The following is a 21,789-nucleotide window of genomic DNA, read 5'->3' on the forward strand; positions in this document are numbered from 1 at the left end:
CCTCATCCCGGGGGTGCTCCGGTGTGTGGCCCAGGAATGCTTGGTCGTGGGTGATGCCCGGGACACCGGCCATGCGCCCCCGCCGGCTGCCGGGGCGGCCCCGTCCCGCCGCGCCGGCCACGCCCTCTTCCCCCAGCCAATGGGCGAGCGGGACGGGGCGGTGCGCGGGTCCCCGCCCACGTGCCGCCTCCGTCACTATATAAGCGGCCATTTCGGGTGCCCGCCCCGTTACCGGCAGCGCCGCCTCCCGCCGACTCGCGCTGGTCGGTCGTCTCATCTCGCTTCGCCCGCCCTCGTCTTGCTTTGCTACGCTTCGCTTCGCTTCGCTTCGCTTCGCCTCGCCCCGCCTCGCCCGCCGCCGCCACCCGCCATGGCCGATGCGGCCGTGTCCTTCCTTAAGGATTTCCTCGCCGGCGGGGTGGCGGCCGCCATCTCCAAAACCGCCGTCGCCCCCATCGAGAGGGTCAAGCTGCTGCTGCAGGTGAGCGCTGGGGCCGGGGCGGCCCCGGGGTGAGGAGCGGCGGGCCGGGGGCGGCAGGGGAGCGGCGCTGACGGCCGTGTGTCCCCCGCAGGTGCAGCACGCCAGCAAGCAGATCGCCGCCGACAAGCAGTACAAGGGCATCATCGACTGCGTGGTGCGCATCCCCCGCGAGCAGGGCATCCTCTCCTTCTGGCGCGGCAACCTGGCCAACGTCATCCGGTACTTCCCCACCCAGGCCCTCAACTTCGCCTTCAAGGACAAGTACAAGCAGATCTTCCTGGGTGGCGTGGACAAGCGGACCCAGTTCTGGCGGTACTTTGCCGGTAACCTGGCGTCCGGGGGCGCCGCTGGCGCGACCTCCCTGTGCTTTGTCTACCCCCTGGACTTCGCCAGAACCCGCCTGGGAGCCGATGTGGGTAAATCCACAGCTGAGCGGGAGTTCACTGGGCTCGGTGACTGCCTGATCAAAGTGTTCCGGTCGGATGGCATCAGGGGCCTGTACCAGGGCTTCAGTGTCTCTGTCCAGGGCATCATCATCTACAGAGCCTCCTACTTTGGCATCTACGACACTGCAAAGGGTGAGTTGACTGAAACGGCACTGGAAGGGAGATGCTGGGCTGCAGCAGGCCTGCAGCGTGTTTTGGCAGATGCTGGTGGCTCACCTGCTGTTCTCATCAAAACCTCTCTCGTGCAGGAATGCTTCCAGACCCAAAGAACACACACATCGTTGTCAGCTGGATGATTGCTCAGACTGTTACTGCTGTTGCTGGTTTTGCCTCCTACCCATTTGATACCGTTCGTCGGCGCATGATGATGCAGTCTGGCCGTAAAGGAAGTAAGTTTTTGCCTCCTTGTTTAGGAAGCGTCAGGCATCCCTGAATCAGAAGTTGGTTGTGGAGCTGAGGTGGAGGCAAAGCAGTTTGGCTTTCACCAAGCCATGTAGATATCCCCTCCTCTCTGGTAAACAGCAGGGTGTGAGAGGAGCTGTGGGTGCAGATGTCAGGTGGGGGCACACACAGGTCAGTCTCCACAGCACCCCTGCAAGGTGGCACACGCAAGTGAGGTATCTGGCAGTAGGCAGGAGCAGCAGAACTCCCCCAAGGATGTTGCAAACTAGTGTCTCTGGGCCAAGAAGAGACAGCTCTGGCAGCAGGTGCGGCCTGGCTGACTGTGCAATAGCTTATGGGTCTGGAAGTGTTGGTGTCAAAGCAAACAGGAGCTGCCTTCTGCTTGAACTGGTTCTTCCAGTGTCTCCTAGGGGAAATGCAGCAGCAGTGCATTTCCTGAGTAATCTTATCCTCTGACACACTAACACTAGAGAAGGTCAAGAAATGGGATGCACGTGCGGTTATGAAGCTGGCAGATGTGTCAGGCTGTGTTTGTCCTGGAAGTCGGGGTCATGAGCATCCGATTCCTAATGCTGTCTGTCTCCTGCAGCTGACATAATGTACTCCGGCACTCTTGACTGCTGGCGGAAGATTGCCCAGGATGAGGGCGCCAAGGCCTTTTTCAAAGGTGCATGGTCGAACGTACTCCGAGGAATGGGTGGTGCTTTTGTCTTAGTCCTGTATGATGAAATCAAGAAGTACACATAAGTTATTTCCTATTGGGAACTGGTGTGTTGTAATGTGGAGTCATGGACTTGTGTGAAAACTGTCTAGTTACTAAACAGTGGCAGCTGACATTCATACAGGTTGGCATGGGGCAGGGGCAACTGCCTGCCCTGTCTTTAACAAGTCATTCCCCCTGACGGGACTCAAACAGTTTCTATTTCAGTCACTTCGGTTTAAAGAGTTCAAAGAAATACAAATCTGAAACCAACTTTCCTTGTGTCATGTTTGTTCTCCCTGCAGTGTGAGGGAAGTAGGGTCTCTGCACAGCAGTGATTGTAGAGGAGGAAGGTGGGCCACCTCCATCCTGCACACCTTGTTACCTGCTAAATACCTGTGGTCTCTGGCAAGTGAACACAGTGTGGGCTGCTGAGGAAGCTCTGTCATGTTGCCTCCCCAGGTGGAATGGGGGCTGTCAGCTTTGAAGGACTTTCCCAGCTGCTCTCTCCTAGGACTCCAGTGACTAGAGATGATGCTCTGGCTGTGTGCCACCAGCCTTTCCTCTGGCCTGTCTGCTCCCTGGGGCTGATGAAACCTTGTTTTGAAAGAGCCAAGTGCCCAAGTCTTCCCATGGTGCTGTACGCCTGGGAGGCCGGAGAAATGTCTAAGGGGTATTTGCTGCTGTCTAAGGAGCAGAGCTGGCATCATGTACTCTGGCTTGGAAAATGAGCTGCCTACCTGGACATGTTAAAACTCAACCAGAGAAGGTAAGAGCAGGTATTGGCTGCTCTCCTGCAGAGCCGCTGGCCAGCCTGGCCCTCGCAGGAGTTGTGCTGCAGGGATGTCACAGCTGAGCAGAGGCGGATGGTTCGTGTGCCAGAGCTGGGCTTGCCAGCGAGGGAACTGCATCTCCAGGCTCAGCCCTTACCCCTGGAAGTTAAACTCGTCCCAGCCCCAAATTCTGGAGGGAGGGGAAAATTCCTTCATGTTGCTGGGGCAGTTTGGGGAAAATGCTGCAAGACTGGGCAATGTGTGTGGCTTGGCCTTTACTCAGACAACTCCATGGGTCTGTGAGCCACCCCAGTGAAGCTGCCTGGGTTCTGCCCAGGGGGCTGGGGTGGTGTGTGGATGTTCTCCTGGTCCTCTGCCTGCATCAGTGAGTCCTTCTTCACTGCCCCATGCCTTTGGTCCTTTGTCGCTGCCCAGACCTGCTCGAAGCAGTTGATCTCAATCACTGAAACCAATCTCAATCACTGTCTAGAACAGATAAACAAGCTCCTGTGTTGCAGAGGGCGGTAGTTGTTTTTATTGCTGAAATCTAAGTGGGGCAGCCAGGCATGGGAGTGCAGTACCATCCCGCAGCAGCCGGCATGGGCATGCCTGGGTCCCTGTGAATGGGCGTGTGGGCTTGTGATGGGAGATGGTCTCACACCGCCTTGTTGAGCCAAGAACCTTTGTTGGTGCAGTTCAGCTGCCTCTGGGCTCCTGTGGTGTGAGATACATCACTGCTTGCCATCGAAACAAAATAGGCTGAAAGTTTCTCTGTAAGAAATTAAGCAACACTACAAGCTGCTGGAAACATGCTGGGAGGAGCAGGCAGCAGCCTGGCAGGGATCTGCACGACAGGGCAGCCTTACTGGGGGGCCCTCTGCTGCTGCATAAATGCAAGATAACTAAAGGCTCTCGACTCTTACTGCCTCCTGCTGCTAAACTCTATCAGATTTCAAGGGCTGTTCTGAGATGCTGCTGGTTGTTAAGCATGGGGCATGCTTTTCTCTCTGGTAGCACAGGGAGGTAGGTGCATGGGTTGTTCTCCACACGGTGATGGTGACCAAGGTGCTGAGCTGGGCTGTTGTGCTGCGCTGCAAAGGAGCTGACCTGGGTGACTTTTAAGTCCTTAAACCTACAGCATTTTGCACCGGGCTTAGGGTGTAGGGCTGGCACCAAGTGGAGCGGGTTGTAGCTACTCATGCTAGTTACTTGGCTTTGGGACTGAGGAGACAAGTGTATGTTTCACAGTTTTTGTTAGCTCTGGTGCATAGGAGACGTGGGGCAGAGCCCACGAGGGGTTTTCCCCGTGCTCCACTGCTGGGGGACCCAGGCTGGCAGCCCCTTCTGGCCTAGGGCCCCACGGGGATTTAACCTCCCCCTCCTGGCAGCTCCCTTGGGAGCAGCTTTATCTGGAGAAGCAGACTGGAGGCGGGGGGGCTTCAGCTGCTGCTTTTCTGTGTCACAGGAGCACGTTACAGAGGGTTTAAGGGCTTTGTTCTTGTGGAGAAACTGAGGCACGGGAAAGGGACTGTGGCCAGCAGCAGGGCAGCACACTGAGCACAGTCTGTCCAACACAAGTGTATCTCCACAGGCGGTGCTGCCCCAAGGACAGCAGGGGTGGGGGGCTGGAGGTTTCCTTTCAAACACAGTTCTGTTGGGAGTACTGAACTTCTGGTATGTCACTATTTCCTCCGTGGGAGTTGCACCCAGCCTGGCGTATTGGCCCCTTTGCTGGGGGGAAGAGGTGGGCGAGTGCCTGTGGTGCCATTTTCATCTCGGCCCCTTGCCTCATGGTCATAAATCTTGGGTTTAGGAGCTGTTGACACAGCATGGCTGTGTGTGGGGTCACATGAAACACTGTCAGGGCTGGGGCGGGTGGTGAGCGGTGCTGGGTGTTTGGAATGGCTCAGTGCACAGCACCCCCGGCTGGGCTGGCTGCAGTGCTGGGGGTGTGGGACCGTGCTGCCCTTGCTCCCTGATATCTCTGTGCAGATGGAACCTCTGTGGTTGGGCTGGAGACCACCCTTTGCCTGGAGGTTTGGTGTCAGGCCAGGCAAGGCAGGGGCAATCGCCTTCTTCCCTGGGGTTTGGGAGGCGTTAATGGCAGCAGAGCTGGGAGCAGGGCTCTGGGCCTTGCCCATGCGAGGAGGGAGGAGGGAGGGCTGAGCTGCCCTGCTCTCTCCTCTGCTGGAGATGTGTGTGGGGTCAGGCACTGACCGGGGAGGACAGCAGCTCAGGGTGTTCCTTGGCAGGCAGGGGGCAGCCCCAGGCTCGCTCTGCCTGCACGAGGCCACATTTCTAGGTCATGTTTCCACCTTCACATCTCTGCCTTCAAAGCGCCACCGAGCCTAACCTCCTCTAAGCCATGCCCAGCACTTGGCACAACTTAGCGTAGGGCCTGAGCGTGGCAAAGCCGAGCCCCAGGGACAAGACAGCTTGGCTGGAGGAGCAGAAACTGGTTGCATTGCATGGAGTTAACCTGCTTCTGAGGAAACAGGGGCTTGTCTGAAAGTGTTCTCCAGTGCACATGCTGCAGCTCTTGCTGCGGGGGCTGGTGCCTGGGTCTCGTGGGGCCTTGCAATGGAGAGTGTTCCACCTGTGGCAGAAGCACTTTCCCTCCAGGAGCAACAGAAACTTGTAGGCTGATGGACCATTGTGATGATGTCGACCCCTTGGTCGACAGACAGGGCCTTTGGCCAATGGGACACCTTGGTTGAGAGAAGTTTCTGGACCCCTACTGTAAGTGACCACAGCTCAGATTCAACTATATGAAGTACAAATGGAGCCTGCCAGAAACTCCCTTTGAGCTGGTCTCCTTGGAGCAGCAGGTCTGCTGTTGAAGACTCTTCTCCTTAGACTGGCCATCTAAGGAACATTCCCCAGGGACTGAGACGCCTTACCCGGTCTGTGTGCCCTTGTGGGGCCTGACTTTGACACAGAGTGGGAAAATGTGCATTTTAAATCTGCACACAACTGATGCATCCCAGCCTGCAGCTCTGGAACAGAGCTTGCTCCCTCCTTACACCTTATTTTCCCAAACAAAGGAAGGATACATCCTTTGGATAAGCAGATCTGAGTTTTCCCTGTGAAGGTCATAAAGCCAGATGGAAAATCTTTATTGATTATGGGAAGTCTTCCATAATTGTTGGAGATGAATTATCTTGTTCATTGCTTACATTATTTTATGATACTCGGCAGAGTAAGAACACCCTAGGAAACCTATTTTAGTTCAAATCTGTAACTTGGTATTTAATCCCAAGTAGAGCAACAAAGATAAGGCTATAGAGCATTGTTATTACATCCCACAGGAGACACAAAATATTATTTCCCAAACAAAGTACTTTCCACACCAAATCTTAATGTTGTCTTTATTGAAGTCCTTAGTGGTTGGTGCATCCAAAACAATTTTTCCTTCTCCTTCACATTTTACAACTCTGAATACTGTTTTGCAGAACAGGTTAGTTGAGACATGCAGTTGTATTCTACTCTAAATGATCACCAATTGTATCAGTAGCTTCCAGCTATATATTTGCACTCAGTGGCATAATACACAGACAGTTTTTGTTTTCAGTAGTTTAAACCAGAGTTGGATTTCATGTTGTTGTATCAGGCAGCGTCTGTTTGGACAGTGTAATTCTGTACAACTGCAGCTTTCCAGCGTTCAGCAGGAGCTGAGACTTCAAGCTACAGCCAAGCCTGTGCTTTGACAGCCTGTTGGTTGAGGCGAGCAGTGGCATCATCCCCAAGCCTTGCAGCCGAGTTGTTCCCCACTGTGTTGGAATGGCACGTCTCTTGGGCTGCTGCACATTTTGGACACATTTAAAATAACAAAATGAACAACAGGCACAGAGCTCACTTTTGTCACAATTTATTTGTTGTACGGTTGACCTATTGTTCTAATACACTCATGAAAATCCTACACATTTGAAAACTACCAAAATAAAAAGACAGGTGTCTAAAGGTGCACTGAACTCAGGAACGCACCCAGCAAAGATTCTCCCAAAAGCAAATACTCTGCCTGGAATGACTTGCTCTAACACTGAGTCTCTAACTGCAGTTTCAGCAAAGTCTCCAGTGCTGCTGAAATTATGAAAACTGGTACCAGAGTATCACTTATGACAGAGGTACTCATCCTCCAAGATGGATGCAGCATGTTGCCCTTGAATGTTGTCTCCTGCTGTGCTTTGTTAACAGATCTGTGATAGCTCCTGGTAGCCTCCTCCTGTCTCCAAACACCAGCAGATGTGCAGCGTTCATTTAAACTGGTTATCAATCAGGGTTCCTTTCATCTTGGCTTTCTTGGCTTCCAACTCAGCCTGATTAAGAAAATTAAGATAGAAGGAAATTATGTCTGGATATGTTTCCCTTCAGTGAGGTTTGACTTCTTGTTTGACCACTGCAAGCTTTTCACACCAGGCGGAGAACTAGCTCTGCTGACTCCCTCCTCCCCTGAGGCACAAAATGACAACCACCTTTAAAATCAAAAAAAGCCCAAGACTAACTGCACAGGAGACTATTTCATACTTTCTATCCTCAGGTGGATGCTGCACATTTCCCCCCCACCCTTCCATCTACCACTTGTGTCACAGCAGGTAAGATTAGCTGTGATGTTCTTGCCATTAATTCAAATGACCTTTCTGGTAGCAACCGACCTGGCAGGTCCTCCACAAAGGCCTTAATCTGCCCTGATGCCTCATGGCAAAGACCTGCTCTGCCAAGCAGCCTTGAGAGCACAGCACGAGGGGTGCTCCGGTTGGCAAAGCCATGGCCTGGTTTCCCCTTCCCTTGTCCAACAGGTCATGGAAAGTCTCTCTGCAAAAGCTCTGCTGGCTGCTCTTCAGTTAGCTGTATAGGTAATGGCATACGGTTTTAAGTTCAGGAGGACTAGAAGAACATCTCTATAACACCTGTAACGGACAAGTCACTTTCACAAAGCTACAAGTTACCTATGAGTTTACCAGAACCTCTCTATACTTGTAGTCCTATCTGCAACATTCCTCTTGTATACAAAGCCAACAGATACCGGGGATTTGTGTTTAACACTGAAAACACTCACCAACTCCTGTAGCCTTCTTTTGCTCATGCCTTTACGTTCCAGCTGTTTCTCAATCACTTTTGCATTCTGTGCATAGGAGTCTGCAATCTCCCTCTGAAACATACAAAGTCACTTTGCAACAGCAACCCCAAAGTAACACCACCTCATCCAAATGGTGAGCTGATCCCTGGCTCTAACCAGTCTGAGACAGCTGCCCAGTTCAGATGTGATTGCCAGTAGGGGCAGACAAAACTCACCGCTTCAATCTCTTCCTCCTCTTCATCAATTGTGGAGACTGTGACAGAACTGAACTTGCCCATGTCCTTTGTCCGTTTGGTCATCATCACCTGGGTGAGAAGCGAAGTATTTTGTAAATCCTTGGTAACAGTTGTGCCATTTGTTACTTCCACTTTCAAAGCTTCCAAGGCTTCTCATGCAAGCTGTTAAGATTACCTCAATGCCACGGGTGCCAAAGGAGAATTATCCCCAGTGATTCGTGGGCTTAGAGCTGTCATTATTAAAGTCACTAATACGTAAAAGATGAGCCAGGTTTTGAGAATCACTGTACAGACTACCAATCCAACCTACTCACAAATTGAAACTTTCTGGCAACTGAGGCTAAACATCAGGCACAATCTAGATTTCCAAGTTTATTTTGTGTTCCTTTAGTGCTAGCACTCCAAGCTGCAGTGATGTCCGTAAATGAAAACTCAAGGCACACAGGGAGAAGACACCAAACTGAGTTGTTTAAAGGTTCTTTCTTTTTTCTCTGCTCTGGCCCCACCATTAAGTGATTTTACTCATGACACCTTTTTGAAAAGCACAGATAACCCTTTTTACTTCTGTAAAGCAGCTTACCTTTTTGGGAGGTTCTTGCTTCTGTGTATATATGTTTGTTTTCCCAAAACCCTGGCCAAATTTGACCACAGCCCCATCAACAATGAATGTCACGGGAGCATTCTTCTGTTGGTGTTGATAAAAGAGCAGCAGTCCACACCTGCAAACAGAAACACACGTAGCTGTGTGGAAACGCAGATTCTGGATTCCTGTGATTATCTCACAGATTCTGAAAGTCACTGAGGAGCCAAAAGTCGCTCACTTGCCGCACTTCTTCCTGAACTGCCGCTCGATGCCTTCTGGTCTGGGGAGAGAGGAAGAGCCGGTGAGGAGCGCAGGGACAGCGGGCCCTGCTGCCGGGCCATGGCCCCGCCGGCCGCTGGCAGCCCCCTCCCGTTCCCCGGCGCACCTGCGCAGGAACACGCACTCCTCCTCCTCGGCGTTGCAGAACTTGTGCGCGTGCTTGGCGGCGTCCATCACCCGGGCGCGGTCCCGCGGCCGCATCGGCAGCTTCTCCAGCTGGCAGTCTGCGGGGCAGCGGCGGGGCCGGGCTGGCGGCGGGGCCGCGACAAGAACCCGCCCGGGACGGGAACCCGCCCTCCGCGCCCCGCCGCCTCCCGGCCCCGCAGCCCGCCCGCCGGCCCGCCCGCCCGCGACTCACCCAGCACCAGCACCATCTGCCCGCACAGGCAGTAGTACACGTGGAGCGGCTTCTCCCCATCGTCGTACTCCTCGCGGTCGCGGGTGTCGGAGCAGACGACGGAGCGAGACACCACCTTCGGCATGGCGGCCTCGCAGCGCGGCCTCCCGGCCGGCCCGGCCCCTCAGCAGCGCGGCTCCGCCCCGGGAGGGTTTTCCGGGAGCTGCCGACAGCTCCTGCTTTCTCCGCTTGTTTTTTTTCCGCGCGTTTCGGAGGCGCGGCCGTTTCCGCCGGCAGGGGGCGCGGGGCAACGGCAGCGCGGGGCCCGGCCCGGGACAGCACGGGGTGATCGCACAGTAAATGCAAATTGCAACAGCACAACTTAGGCCTGGCGTCATTTCTCTTAACCCGCAAGCTCAGCTGAGCTCGGCACAGGGGCGCTCCCAACCCCGAGGAGCCGGGGACACCGGTGCCCTTCACGTGCAGGTTCAAGCTGCTCCATCCAGCGCTAGCTGGGCCACCGTGAGCAGGGACCCCTTGTGAGCAGGGACCCCTTGTGAGCAGGGATCCCTTGCGTACCTAAGGCAAGGCACTGAACAGAGTGTCTTGACAAGGACCAAGAGCTCATCCATTTCTTATTGCATAGGCTCTGTAAGAGCAGAAGCCACCTCCCCACATGGCTGTATTACATGAAGTTACAAGTGAGGAGAAGCTAGAAAAACAGAGCCTATCCAGTCTGCTCTAGACAGCAGAGAGAAATTCTTTACTCTCAAAGGCTATTTAAAAAGGGAGATATTATTTCCCCTTGGAAGAAACTCTCTGTGGAAGCGGAACGTGCAGCATAGCAAGTAGTGCTGGTTTTGGATGGGGTAGAGTTAATTTTCTTTGCTGTATTTGGGTTTATGCTGGAAGCAGTGTTGATAACACAGAGATGGTTTAGTTACTGCTGAGCTCACACAGAGTCAAGGGCTTTTCTGCTCCTCACACCCACCAGTGAGTGGGTTGTGGGGTACAAAGGATTGGGAAGGGACACAGTGGGGACAGCTGAGCCCAACTGACCAAATTCCACACCTATGGTGTCATCTCCCTGCTCTGAGCTCAGAGAAAAGGGGATGAGATGACCTGGCTTCTGCCAGGCTGCTGTGCAGGGTGACAGAGCTGAGCGCCACGGAGGTCCCTGGGGCTGGCAGGTGGGGTTTCTTCTGTCTGAGGATGACAGGCCTGCCTGATGGGTGGTTGAAGATGCAGCCAGACCCTCCATGGTGGCAGCACATTAAAAATAGCAACAGGTGACGCGAAGAAGTTAGACAGAGAGCTCTTCCTCTGGGGAAGGAGCAGAATGCAGTTCTGCCAGGAAGAAGTGCTGGCCTTCAGCGTTAAGGTCCCTCCTGACTGCTTCTTTAGGAGTTCTTTTCATGATTAGGCCAACAATTTTAAACACAATAAAACATGGGGGGGGAATCCGTAAAAATACTTTCACCCTCTCTTATTCACCTCTGTAGCAGGGGCTAGGGCGGACGGGACCCTGCCGCAAGGTGGCCCCGCCCACAGCCGGGGGCGGCACTAGGTGATCTGTAAACGTGACGCTCCGTGACGTCAGGGGCACGTTCCACCCCCGTCCGTCACAGCCATTGGCACCGCCCCTCTCCCCCGCGCCGCGGTGGTAGAGGCTGGGGACTCAGCGACGTCCGGCTCCGCCTCCTCCCCCCGCGCCGTTGGTACATCCCGGGATCGCCCGGCAGCCGGCGCAGGAGTCGGTGCAGTCCGGGGTCTCCCCCCGCGCCCGCCTCGGTGGTAGAGGCCGCCGTCGCCCCGGTCGCCAGCGCTGCCGTTGCCACGGTCGGACCTCGCTGCCGCCGCCGTCTCTGGGCGCTCCGTGTCTCCTCTGATAGTGTATGAGTGATCTATAACCCTGAGCCCGCCATGTCCACTCCGGCCCGTAGGCGCCTCATGCGGGACTTCAAGAGGTACCGAGGCCGCCGGCTGAGGGGAGGGCGGGCGGAGGACGAAGGGCCCGGCTCTACCGGGGGAGGAGGGGGGCAGCACAACATGGCGGCGGGGTAGGGCGCGCTCCGCTGATTGCGTAGCGCCGCTCTGCGCCGGCTGCCTGCGGTTACGCTGTTTGCGCAGAGGAGTGCGGCCGCCTGCCTGGGTTACGCCAAGTGCGCAGGGGCGGCCGGCGGGGCTGTCTTCTGAGCGCTCCGTGTGCCCCGCAGGCTGCAGGAGGATCCCCCGGCCGGGGTGAGCGGGGCCCCCTCCGAGAACAACATCATGGTGTGGAACGCCGTCATCTTCGGGTGAGTCGGGCGGCGGCGGGGGGCCGGGGACGGCGGGCCGTGGACTTCCCGCGGTAACACTGTGCTGTGCTTCTCCCGCAGGCCCGAGGGGACCCCGTTCGAGGACGGTGAGTACGGCTGGGGCTTTGTCGGGGTAACCGGCTGCGGTGTGACGTGGCCTCGGTGTGTCACTGCTGCCAGCTCCGCAACAGGTGTGGGCCTGGGCTGGGGAGGGGACACGGGCGCACACTCACCTGGCCACACAGCCCTGTGCTGGACCTAAGGACTTTTTGTTTCCCGAATCCTACTCAGAGAACGGGTTGTAGCTCTAGATTGCTGTGTTGATTTACAGAAACATAAAATAGCTTGTAGGGGCTTGCTTGTAATCGCTAAATCTGACTATCCTAAGCCTAACTTAAGGTACCATTTTAAGGATCTCCAAGGGTTTCTGTTGAACCGTGGATCCTATTTTCAGGGATGCTCATATTTGGAGAATTGTCAAAACCTGATATAGAACCATTGTCATTTGGCATCAGTTCTGTTTTTTCTGATGCTGGAAGTGTTTAGTGAGTAAGTCCCAATGTGAGTCAGCTGAAGTAGGAAATGGGCTGGATGTCTGAGGAAGTTCAGAATGGATTTTTTTTGGGCAAGCATCTACTTTATTCTGCTACAATTGATATAATTCAGGGTTAAAGATTAAAAGGACTTTTTAATTTTGAAAGCTGACTAAATAAATTACTGTGACATATTTGTGTTCTGGTAGTTTCTGTCTGGTCTTATTGTCTTTTTTTAATTTTACCAGTGCTGTGTGAATACTTAAACATCTTTGTGAAAACTTGTTAGACATGAGATACTGTCTAACTGAAATCAGTGATGCTGTTGTTTTGTTTTTTTTAAAGATGCTTTCAGTGCAGGTTATAATTAATTCTAGATCTCCATGACTCATGACAAAAGTATAGGAAAAATTCCTTAACTCTTATGGTGTTCTTGGCTAACTCCTTTCCCTCTGTTTATCCTTGGAGGTAGCACCTGTGGGCATGCCTGTAAATTGAAGATTTCTTTTTTTGCTGTGACAGTTTTGAAGATTTTAAATATTTCAGGCCCAAGAAAGCTCCAAAGACTCTGGTTACTTTTTTTTTTTTTTTTAATGAATTTGATTAGTTAAGAAACTTTCTATAGAAGCTGCTTCAGAAGTATAATGTTTAGAACTTGAGTATTCCATAACACTGCATAATAGAACAGGTAGGCTAATGTACTCTGTTATCTCATCTTGTAAACCTTAAAGAAGGGCTCCCTTAAACTTCTGTGGAGGTTGCTAGAGCTGCTCCGTGCACTGCCACTGATGGGGTGATTCACTGCTTGGAGCAGAAGGCCGTCTCTTTGTAGTGTGCTAAAATGCAGGTTGTTTCCATGTTCAGGCTCTTCCAGCTCAATGTGGGGTTAACAGATGCTATAAGGGTTTTATTTCCATATATTTCCATTTTGTTACAGAAGGCTGGAGGCCGCTTTTGAGAGCCCTGAGATACTGAATGTTGTCTGTGCTTTCCGCTGTGGCAGCATCCTGTCTTTATCTCAGATACTTAGCACATGTTGCACTCAGCAGTTTGAAGTTCAAACAGAAGCTTGAGTCTGCTGCTGCTGTCCTACTGCTTTGGTTGATTAAAAATACAATCTTGGTGTGTGATGGATTGCTCTTTTCGTAGGAAAGTGTGTGTTTTCACAGTATGCGCTCAGGGAAACAGATATGTCTTGTGTTGCAGGACATGCTTATCTCCTTTTCTCTGGGACATATCTTACCTTGTGCTAGATAACAAAATACTAAGTGGTGCCTAGAGATAAGGGTGTATTGGTGCCTGAGCTGTGCTTTTCTATTAAGTGAGTAGAGTAGCATAGTTCAGGTGCAGTTTAGCTTAATATAGGTAAAATGAAGGGAATCTTTATTTAACGGTGTTGAGCTGATAGTTTGGGTTTGGGTTTGTAACTGTGAAGGCCCTTGTGAGACAAAGGTGCACTGGAGCTCTCTAATCCTTCTCTTGAAGCCTTTGCAGGGCAGTGTTCTTCAGAAGTCACTTTTATTTTCATTTTTAGGCTCTGTTACTTGCAGGTGATACTGTAGGACTTCAGATATCTTAATTATTGTGAAAGTAGCCTGTGACTTATTTTTGTTGTTGAACTAGAGGTGTAATAATTTCAACATTGTGAGAACTACTGTTCTTTATCCTCATTCTGGTGAGGCCCTTCTCTCGTCTCAGCTTCTGAGGTTTCTTAGCTTTGTCTGAACCGAAAACCTTAAGTTCAAATATGTTTATTTACGTGCTGTGCACCATAATGCAGCTAACAACCCTCCCTCCCCTCCGCCTCCAGACTTCAGAGGGTGTTTTCACAACTAAGCACACAGGCTGAGTCGCCCTGGGAGCAATTACTAATTTAGATCAGCAGCATAGCTTCCATCTTCTGGTTTAAGAGGATTCAATTGCAGGTGTCTGCAGTAGGACCCTGGGGATATTTATCCCCCCCTTCACCATATTTCTAAGAATCTGTTTGTGTGTGGCATCTAAAGTGGTAGTGGTGTCACAGTGATGGAAACACAGGCTCTCCCAGTGCTTCAGACCTGTTTCTCTGAAGGTGAATGATGATGACATTGACACTGGTTAGTGCAGGATTCCTGGCTTGGAGAGAGTTAACCAACACAGTTACTGCAATATCCTGCCTTGCTGGGATCGTGCAGGAGGCTTGAACAGAGGAAACAAGGCGTTTGCCTTCTATATGGTTTGTTCCTGTCCTCGTGGGGAGAGGAGGGGGTTGTCCCTGCTTTATGGACAGCAGAACAGAGGGGGCTGCTCTTGCTCCTTGCAGTGAGAAGGGCCTGGCAGGGATGTAGGTGCTGCTCTGGGTGGGGGTCAGTCAGCCAGTGCACAGACGATGGAGGAGCCTCTGAATTGTCTGTGTAAGGGTAGGAGAAACAGATCAACAAGGTAAGTACAGGAGAGAAAAGAGAATGTTCTCCTAAGATCAGTGATGATCCTAATACCAATAATGATAGCAAAAATGATAATTTGTGTTTTAAAATTGGCTGTCTAGAGCAAGTAGCAGGGAATACTAGTTAAAAGCTTTGAAGTTAGTGACAGAAGAGACTGGGCACTGAAGCCATCATCCCCAGCAGTGTGTGTTGTGATACGTGTTTCACTTGTGTGGGCTTTCAGTGTGAGTGACCCTTGGACTTTGGGTCATCAAATCTCTGGATCTGTCCTTTAATAAAGCTCAACAACAAGGTGCTATGTACTGTGGAGCTCTTTCAAAGAGCCATTGCCACTCTGGGTCTTGATTTGGAAATTTGAGTAGGTAGATGCTCCAGCTGGAAGCTGTCTAGCCACTCACTCAGATTTCTGTTAGAAGTGACGCCATCCTGTCCCTTGGTGGGCCAGATAGCTTCCCTTTCTTTCAGTATTTATAAATGGATTCTAAGACCAAACTGCCTTTGTTACTGCTTTTTGGCCATATTGTCTGCCCTCTCTGCTCCCACTTCAGTCAGTTTTCTAGAATAGCATTCATTTTCTCAAGTATGCTTGTTGAACTCTACTGTTTGATGGCTTGTGCTCAGTTTTCAGCCCACTGCTTGCTTAGTCACTCTTGCACAGAAGTGCCTGCTTTCCTGCCTCGTAAGGAGGCTGCTGAGAGCTGGAACTGGGGCAGGGAGAGCTGGGAATCTCTTAAGATTTAGAATCAGATCTCTAAGCATTCATTTCTAAAGTGCCAATATTGCTTGGGATTGTCCTTGTGTAAGGAAGGAAAGGTGGTCCTGAGCTCATGTTAGCAGCTGATAGAAGTTATTATTATACTTTCCAGTGCTGGCTTTCAAACTCATCTCAGATCTGGCTCTGTGCCTCTGGATTAGCTGAAGTAAAGCTTGAAAGTCCCACTACAGATTTCTGCTAATTTGAACAATCTTTGCTACTCTTGTCTCTTTTGTTTTACAGTAAGATAGCATGCTTTTGGCTCTCTGCTCTTATGTTGTTAGGCTGCTAATAACAAACATGCAAACCATTATTTTCAGGCTGTTGAGACTTCCTGCAGCTGAACGGAAAGCTCTTGAAACATCCGTACTCTCTCTTCATATGCAAACTGGAACATCAAAGCAATGACCTTCATTTTTTGCAACTCAGTGTTGTAGTTTATCTCCTTATAAAGGAAGGGGTCCCTGGGAAATACTGCAGGTCCTTGCTCATGTGAAAAAAGGGAGAAGGGATTGAAAAATCTGTTCTCTGGCCACCAACTGTTGGCACATATTTGCCAGCCAACCAGATGAATACATTGATTATAGTAGTCCTTGAAAACTCTCTCACAGTAGAAAGCTAGGATGAGCTTTGCATCCGAGCCCGTGAATTTTAAGTTAAGCATTGAGTGTTGTGGGGGAAAAATACCAGTCATGGATGTGTAAGAATGCCGTTTCAAAAAGGTACAATGTCTGTCCTGGCAGCTCGTTACAGCTCTGACTGTACGGAGAGCTGTATATTTATGTGAACGTGCTTCAGGTATTTCTGGGCATACACAGGGACTTCATAAACTTCCTCTTGGACTGGCCAGTCTGAGGCAACAGCGCGGTGAAGAGAAGCTTGTGTGTCTTGGAGTGGAGTGTGTCGAGTTCCTTGGTTACTGATCGGAATTGCCAGCAGTGCTTTGTCCATTGGACCCATATTTATGCAGCTGAGTTGACAGATTTCTTATTGTCAGATTGTCATAGCCTGAGGAGAAGGGCTAAAATAACTTACATTGGTGCAGGTTGTTGAAACAATTGGATTGGGATTTAACTACAGAGTTTTCTGTGTCCACTCAGTCTTTCTCAAAGGAAGACTAATTAGAAGTAAACAATTTTTATTTTAAAGTGTCTGGTTTGAGTACTGCTTTCTGTACTACTTTTCTGCAATAAGACTTGATTACCTTACAGTAAAATTCATTTTCTTGAAATTTAAACAGGAAATAAATAAGAAGGTCCTTGTCGTGATAGCATATTCCAGTCTCTGGGACTTGCTAAATCATGGCTGTTATACAGATGGTTACACACCCACTCGTGCTGTTTTTGCAGCACACTGGGATTAGGCTTTGTGGAAGAAAACCTCAGGGGCAGATTTATTCCCTTACACAAACCTTTTGAACTGGGGTGGTGGTTTTGGCAATAAAGGTAAGTCACAGGAGGTACTCTCGTACCGGCACTGTCTGGGACTTCAGAGTTAATCATTAACTCTGAAGAGAGTTAGAAGAATCGGTGTAGGACTTAGCACTCCGTATTCTATACCCAACGTGCATGTGTGAGCACAATGGTATCAGTTTGTGCTTGTGAAGGGATGCTACTTATTAAGCCCTTGTGTAAATTCATTCTGATTAAGTTTACTTATATCTCTTCCAACTCCAGGAACTTTCAAACTTACAATAGAATTCACAGAAGAATATCCGAATAAGCCACCTACTGTTAGATTTGTCTCTAAAATGTTTCATCCGAATGGTAAGTACTTGCACAGTTTTTTGTTTGTTTTTTTCAGTTATACCATGCTGTAGTGTTGTAAAAAAAGTCTATTTATTATAAGCAAAATTCTAGTGTGGCTGTAGGTAGTCTTGTCAGGGGTGAACTTGTGAGCAGTGCTCAGGCTGCAAAGGGGCAATAAAAGGACCGTCTTGCTTTCAGGTGTTACAGGACAGTATTGGTGACACACTCTTCTCTCTCAACTGCCTGTTGTTAAACCTTACAGAAGAATATTTTGTAGGTAAATAGCAGTGCCTTGGACTTTTGTCCAGACATACTGCATACATAGCGTAAAGGCACTGCTGAACACAGTGGTCTTTTATCACTTTTCTTCTCAAAAATGCCTGTAAAAATTATATACATCAAAATGTAGTGCTAGTTTCCAACTATAGCCAGTGATAGCAATATTGTTTAATTAATCCCCTGCTTTGGTAATTAAAGGCTGGAGATGTATTCCTTGTCTCCAAACAAATACTAGGTTTGTGAAGAAATGCTTGCGTTTGTCAAATGCAGCAAGTAAGTGTGTGTGGGTAAAGTGCACTGAGGGAAGGTTCTTCTAAAGGTGCCATGGGAAAGGTGACTAGACACTGACTGTTGTAGGTACTTTCTGGGGAAACCTTACATGTGAACTGCTTTTTGCCTATATTCTTTATTTGGTTCACTTGTGGGTAGCTTAACACTTTTTTTTCTTCCTTAAAATCTGTTTATTTAGTGTTATTCATTCCATAGTGGTAGCTGCAATGTCACAGAGAACCTTGATGCTGAAGAATGAGCAGAGGTTGAGTTTAAATACTTTGGGCAGCTGTCAGTGACAAGCTTCACCTCTTGCTACCAACAGGCTTGTTTGTTGGATTTAATCTGTCGGATGCTATTGACTTCTGTAGTGTTTGTCAGTATGGAGGTTTTCAGGATCAGGCTATATACTGGGAAAAATGAGTAGCTGTACAACTTCTGTTTTAAGCCATTCTTCTTGAACCTTTTCTAGTCTATGCGGATGGTAGTATATGTCTGGATATTCTTCAGAATCGTTGGAGTCCTACTTACGATGTCTCTTCCATCTTAACATCCATACAGGTAAAACAACTCTGCATGGAAAGGCAGAATGAAATTAGGATGCTTTGACAAAAACCGCTTAGAAAAGCGTTTTTATTTCCTTGCCCCGATAGCCAGTATAGCAGCCATACCTTGCTTTTTGCTGAGGTATGCGTACCTAGCAGGTGGTCACTGAAGGGACCCAGCCAGCGTTTGCACTGCTTGGGTGTCCCTGCTTGGCTGTCACCTGCACAGCAAAAGCTTCCAGTCACAACTGGAATAACGCAGCGTGCCTTCCCTGTGTCTACATGAACTTCTGCACTGTTCTTGGTGTGGGTAGTTCGAGGAATATGCTGGAAAACTCTGCATGCTTTCAAGTGCCTAAGAATCTTTTTCTCTTTGCACAGTCTCTATTGGATGAGCCAAATCCGAACAGTCCAGCCAACAGCCAGGCAGCTCAGCTATACCAAGAGAATAAGAGGGAATATGAAAAACGGGTTTCTGCAATAGTAGAACAGAGCTGGCGTGACTGTTGACCCAGGATGATGCAAATGAACACTCTTGATGAGGAAAATAAACAAAGTGTCTGAGGCATCTTTTTCCTCCTAGCATTTACTTTGAAAGCAGAATAGCTGTTGTGCTGTTGCCACCCTCCCTTGCTGAAGCTTCTTCTCCTTGGACATCAGAAAGCACCCACTTTGAAGTCAAGTGTTCTGTACTTGGGTTACTTGCAAAAGAGTTACTGATGCTGAATTCATTTTCTGTGGTCCCTCTCCAGTCTTAGGGCAGTATTGTGCATTTCTGTAGTGTACACTAAGCTTTTAATTGTAATTGTGTTATACACAGTGATGCTTATGTATAGCTTGATAAAAGGGATGTTTATATACATACACATTTTTTAACTGATACTAACTAAAGTGCTGATCTGTCCAGGCTGGTCATTTACCTCTACTGTTGGTTTAGACCCCACTGCATTTGTAAGTACTGAATGAAGAAATAACCTTGTTTCCCTTTTGTATTGGTTTATCAACTCCTTACTGATAAAACAGTTCTTAAATTGATTCAAATTCCAGTATTTAGGAAGACCATGGAATGCAATTTACTTCTGCACTTCACATGCAAGATTTATGTACAGATACACATAAATCACTACAGTTGTGGTATTTTGCTTAGGGTGAGAATCAACCCCCCCCTTTTTTAAATTTTATGTTAAAGGATGTGTCTACAGAGACCGCTTCATTAAGTTTCTCTGGTCCTGTCACTGAGACATTACTGGACAAAAGCAGGTAGAGCTGGGGTACTCTGGGCAAAAGATCTTCCACATTAAGGAAGAGGTAAATCCTGGAGTGTTCCAGCAGTGGAATTACTCTCCTTTGTTGTCTTTCTCCCACCCCTTAAGTTTGAATAAAGTATGGGGTAGGCACTTGAGTCTCTGCAGTTTCTGCTCTTTGTAGATTACTGTGTGGTTTGTGTGAGCTACTGCTGCATGCTTGAGTTAGTTTCCCTTCAGTTTTATGAGAGTATTTTTTCAACTCTGAAAAAAAAAATATCAAAAACCACAAAAACATTTGTAAGTCCAGACTCAGTTTTTTTGTAAGGCCAAGTTTGTACATTTGGATACAGTACTTTAAGCAGCAGTGTGGGATGGAACCTGCCCTTGTGTTGTCCACTGGTCCAGTGTCTTTGTGTGCACATTGGTCTGTTAGTTGAGAAGTTTAACTTTGCACAAGTAACCCATGTAAGAAACTGTACATTTTTCAAAAGTTGTAAATAAAGTGTAACCTTAGTGCTTATTGTATAAATAGGCAAGAGGTGTATAACTGTGGTTATTTTATCTGGGACGACAGGAGGCTGGTGGGGGACCAGGCTCCAGGCAGACTCTTACAGCAGGACTGTGAAATGTTTGCCGACCTTCTGGAGTTGTGTTTGGGCAGAAGCTGCGCAGTTGTGGTGCAGGGAGCTGTGAGGGTGTACAGGCCAGGATCAGCCATCAGCGGAGAAATGGAGAGACACGAGTCTTGGCAAAAAAAAGCACTTGCAGGAAGCTCAGCACCATGTCATGCGTATGAGCGAACTGTTAAAAACCAAAGCCTGTGATAATGAGTTACAGCAATTTAACAGGCTCAGTAATTATTTGATACAGGAATTGTTTTACTCCTGTCTTACGAGGGGGAGAACAGGATTTAAAACAACTGGCAGATAACAAAAACTGGTACTGCTGCTTAGCTCTGCAATTAAGATAGAAGCTGCCAGGCTCTTTCAGAAAGCTAAATCAGGAGTTAACACCTGTTGTGACAACAGCCCATAGCCTTGAACAGGCCTTTTTTTCTTACATGGACCAGCCTTTTACCACTCAAGTTCTACCCAAGCTATACTTGCATGTTCTCCCAAACGACAGTGTCTTAACGGGACCCTCAGTCTCGGTGTGGTGGAGAAGGTGCAATAAATTCGGCCTCAGGTACTTGTGTTTGTTTCCTAAGCATCCTCCCCTACCCACAAGAATTTGCCAAGTCAGAGCCAGTCAAGTAACAAGGGCCTTAGTTGTACCCACTAAGTTAGAGACTGGGAAAAAACCGAAACACCACACGCAAACCCCACTCACACAAGAAAACCCCAACCAAAATGCACAGACTCCCACCTAAACCCAGCCCTACCACCAAAAGTATCTTAACCACTGTTGCAAGCAGAACCCTTTCCGAGTGGTCCAAGTCAAATGTCGCAGAAGCCCTCGTATTGGTCCCTCTATTTTTGTATTTGTCTTGCTAGTCACTTAAAAACCGAAAAAGCAGCAGGATGGAACACACTCTTAAGGGGAGGTGGGGGCAGAGGCAAGAGCAGCACAGAGCTGGACAACAAAAACCAAACCAAAAAACCTCCAACAAACAAAACCAACAACAATAACAAAACAAAAAAACCCCACAAAACAAAACACACCACAACACCCTCAGGTTTACCCCTCTTAGGTAAGGCTGAGAGTCACAGCTGCTTCCCAGGATGGGAAAAGCAATGCCTTGCACTGCCTCACACTGGACAGCTATGCACACTAAGGCACCCTTACGTTTAACTAGTGTCACGTTTTGGCCACCCTCCTGCCTCCAAAAGAGGCATTTTTTTCAACCCAAACACTGCAGCTGTGCTCCAGCTGCCCTCCCCGGCATCCCCAAGCCTCAAAGACCCACTGCTGATCCAATTTAAGGAGGGGGAGCTGCACTTCTTGCAGGGATCTCTGCCTAGTAAGTACCAGGCTCCTTCCACTCCTACATCACCATCTGCTAGAGCCCAGCATTCTGGAGAGCAGTGTTCAGGAGAGGGAATAGTGTGCACAAAAAACTCCAAACAAAACCAGCATACTTTCAGAATTACCTGCCAGATTATTTTTCTACAAAGCAGCAAGGTGTTTTTATTTCAGAAGCTGTTTTGATAGCAGAAGCTGTGCTGCAGCCATCCTGGCAGAGAGAGGAGGAACACTCACTTTTCCTGAGCAAGTCTTACCTGCCAGGGCAGCCTCTTCCTTTCCACACTGTGGGGATGAAAATGCCTCTAGCTGCACATCACCAGGATCTTCTGCATCATCAGCACAGGTCAGTCACTCCTCAGCACTGAGAGCAAAAGGAAAACAGGAGGTGGGAAAAAAACCTAGAGGATGATG

At 49.4% G+C, this 21,789-nt stretch overlaps 3 protein-coding genes across 3 annotated transcripts; 2 read left to right on the forward strand and 1 right to left on the reverse strand.

The window, feature by feature from the left end:
* The first annotated feature begins 124 nt into the window (after positions 1 to 124).
* On the forward strand, positions 125 to 2,302 carry SLC25A5 (solute carrier family 25 member 5). The gene is made up of 4 exons (XM_065846411.2): positions 125 to 481; positions 573 to 1,059; positions 1,176 to 1,316; positions 1,919 to 2,302. Exons 1-4 carry the CDS (start codon positions 140 to 142, stop codon positions 2,074 to 2,076), a joined length of 1,128 nt encoding a protein of 375 aa, XP_065702483.1. The 5' UTR covers positions 125 to 139; the 3' UTR covers positions 2,077 to 2,302.
* A 4,352-nt stretch (positions 2,303 to 6,654) lies between these two features.
* Positions 6,655 to 9,511, reverse strand: STEEP1 (STING1 ER exit protein 1). The gene is made up of 7 exons (XM_065846938.2): positions 9,336 to 9,511; positions 9,084 to 9,201; positions 8,937 to 8,978; positions 8,696 to 8,834; positions 8,095 to 8,184; positions 7,859 to 7,951; positions 6,655 to 7,118 (listed from the first exon to the last, which is right to left on the reverse strand). Exons 1-7 carry the CDS (start codon positions 9,457 to 9,459, stop codon positions 7,056 to 7,058), a joined length of 669 nt encoding a protein of 222 aa, XP_065703010.1. The 5' UTR covers positions 9,460 to 9,511; the 3' UTR covers positions 6,655 to 7,055.
* A 1,483-nt stretch (positions 9,512 to 10,994) lies between these two features.
* UBE2A (ubiquitin conjugating enzyme E2 A) lies at positions 10,995 to 19,949 on the forward strand. The gene is made up of 6 exons (XM_065846322.2): positions 10,995 to 11,281; positions 11,531 to 11,611; positions 11,693 to 11,718; positions 17,001 to 17,090; positions 18,094 to 18,182; positions 18,548 to 19,949. Exons 1-6 carry the CDS (start codon positions 11,238 to 11,240, stop codon positions 18,674 to 18,676), a joined length of 459 nt encoding a protein of 152 aa, XP_065702394.1. The 5' UTR covers positions 10,995 to 11,237; the 3' UTR covers positions 18,677 to 19,949.
* Positions 19,950 to 21,789: the final 1,840 nt, after the last annotated feature.

This window comes from Patagioenas fasciata, chromosome 11 (genome assembly GCF_037038585.1).
Source record: "Patagioenas fasciata isolate bPatFas1 chromosome 11, bPatFas1.hap1, whole genome shotgun sequence".
NCBI classification, from domain to species: domain Eukaryota; kingdom Metazoa; phylum Chordata; class Aves; order Columbiformes; family Columbidae; genus Patagioenas; species Patagioenas fasciata.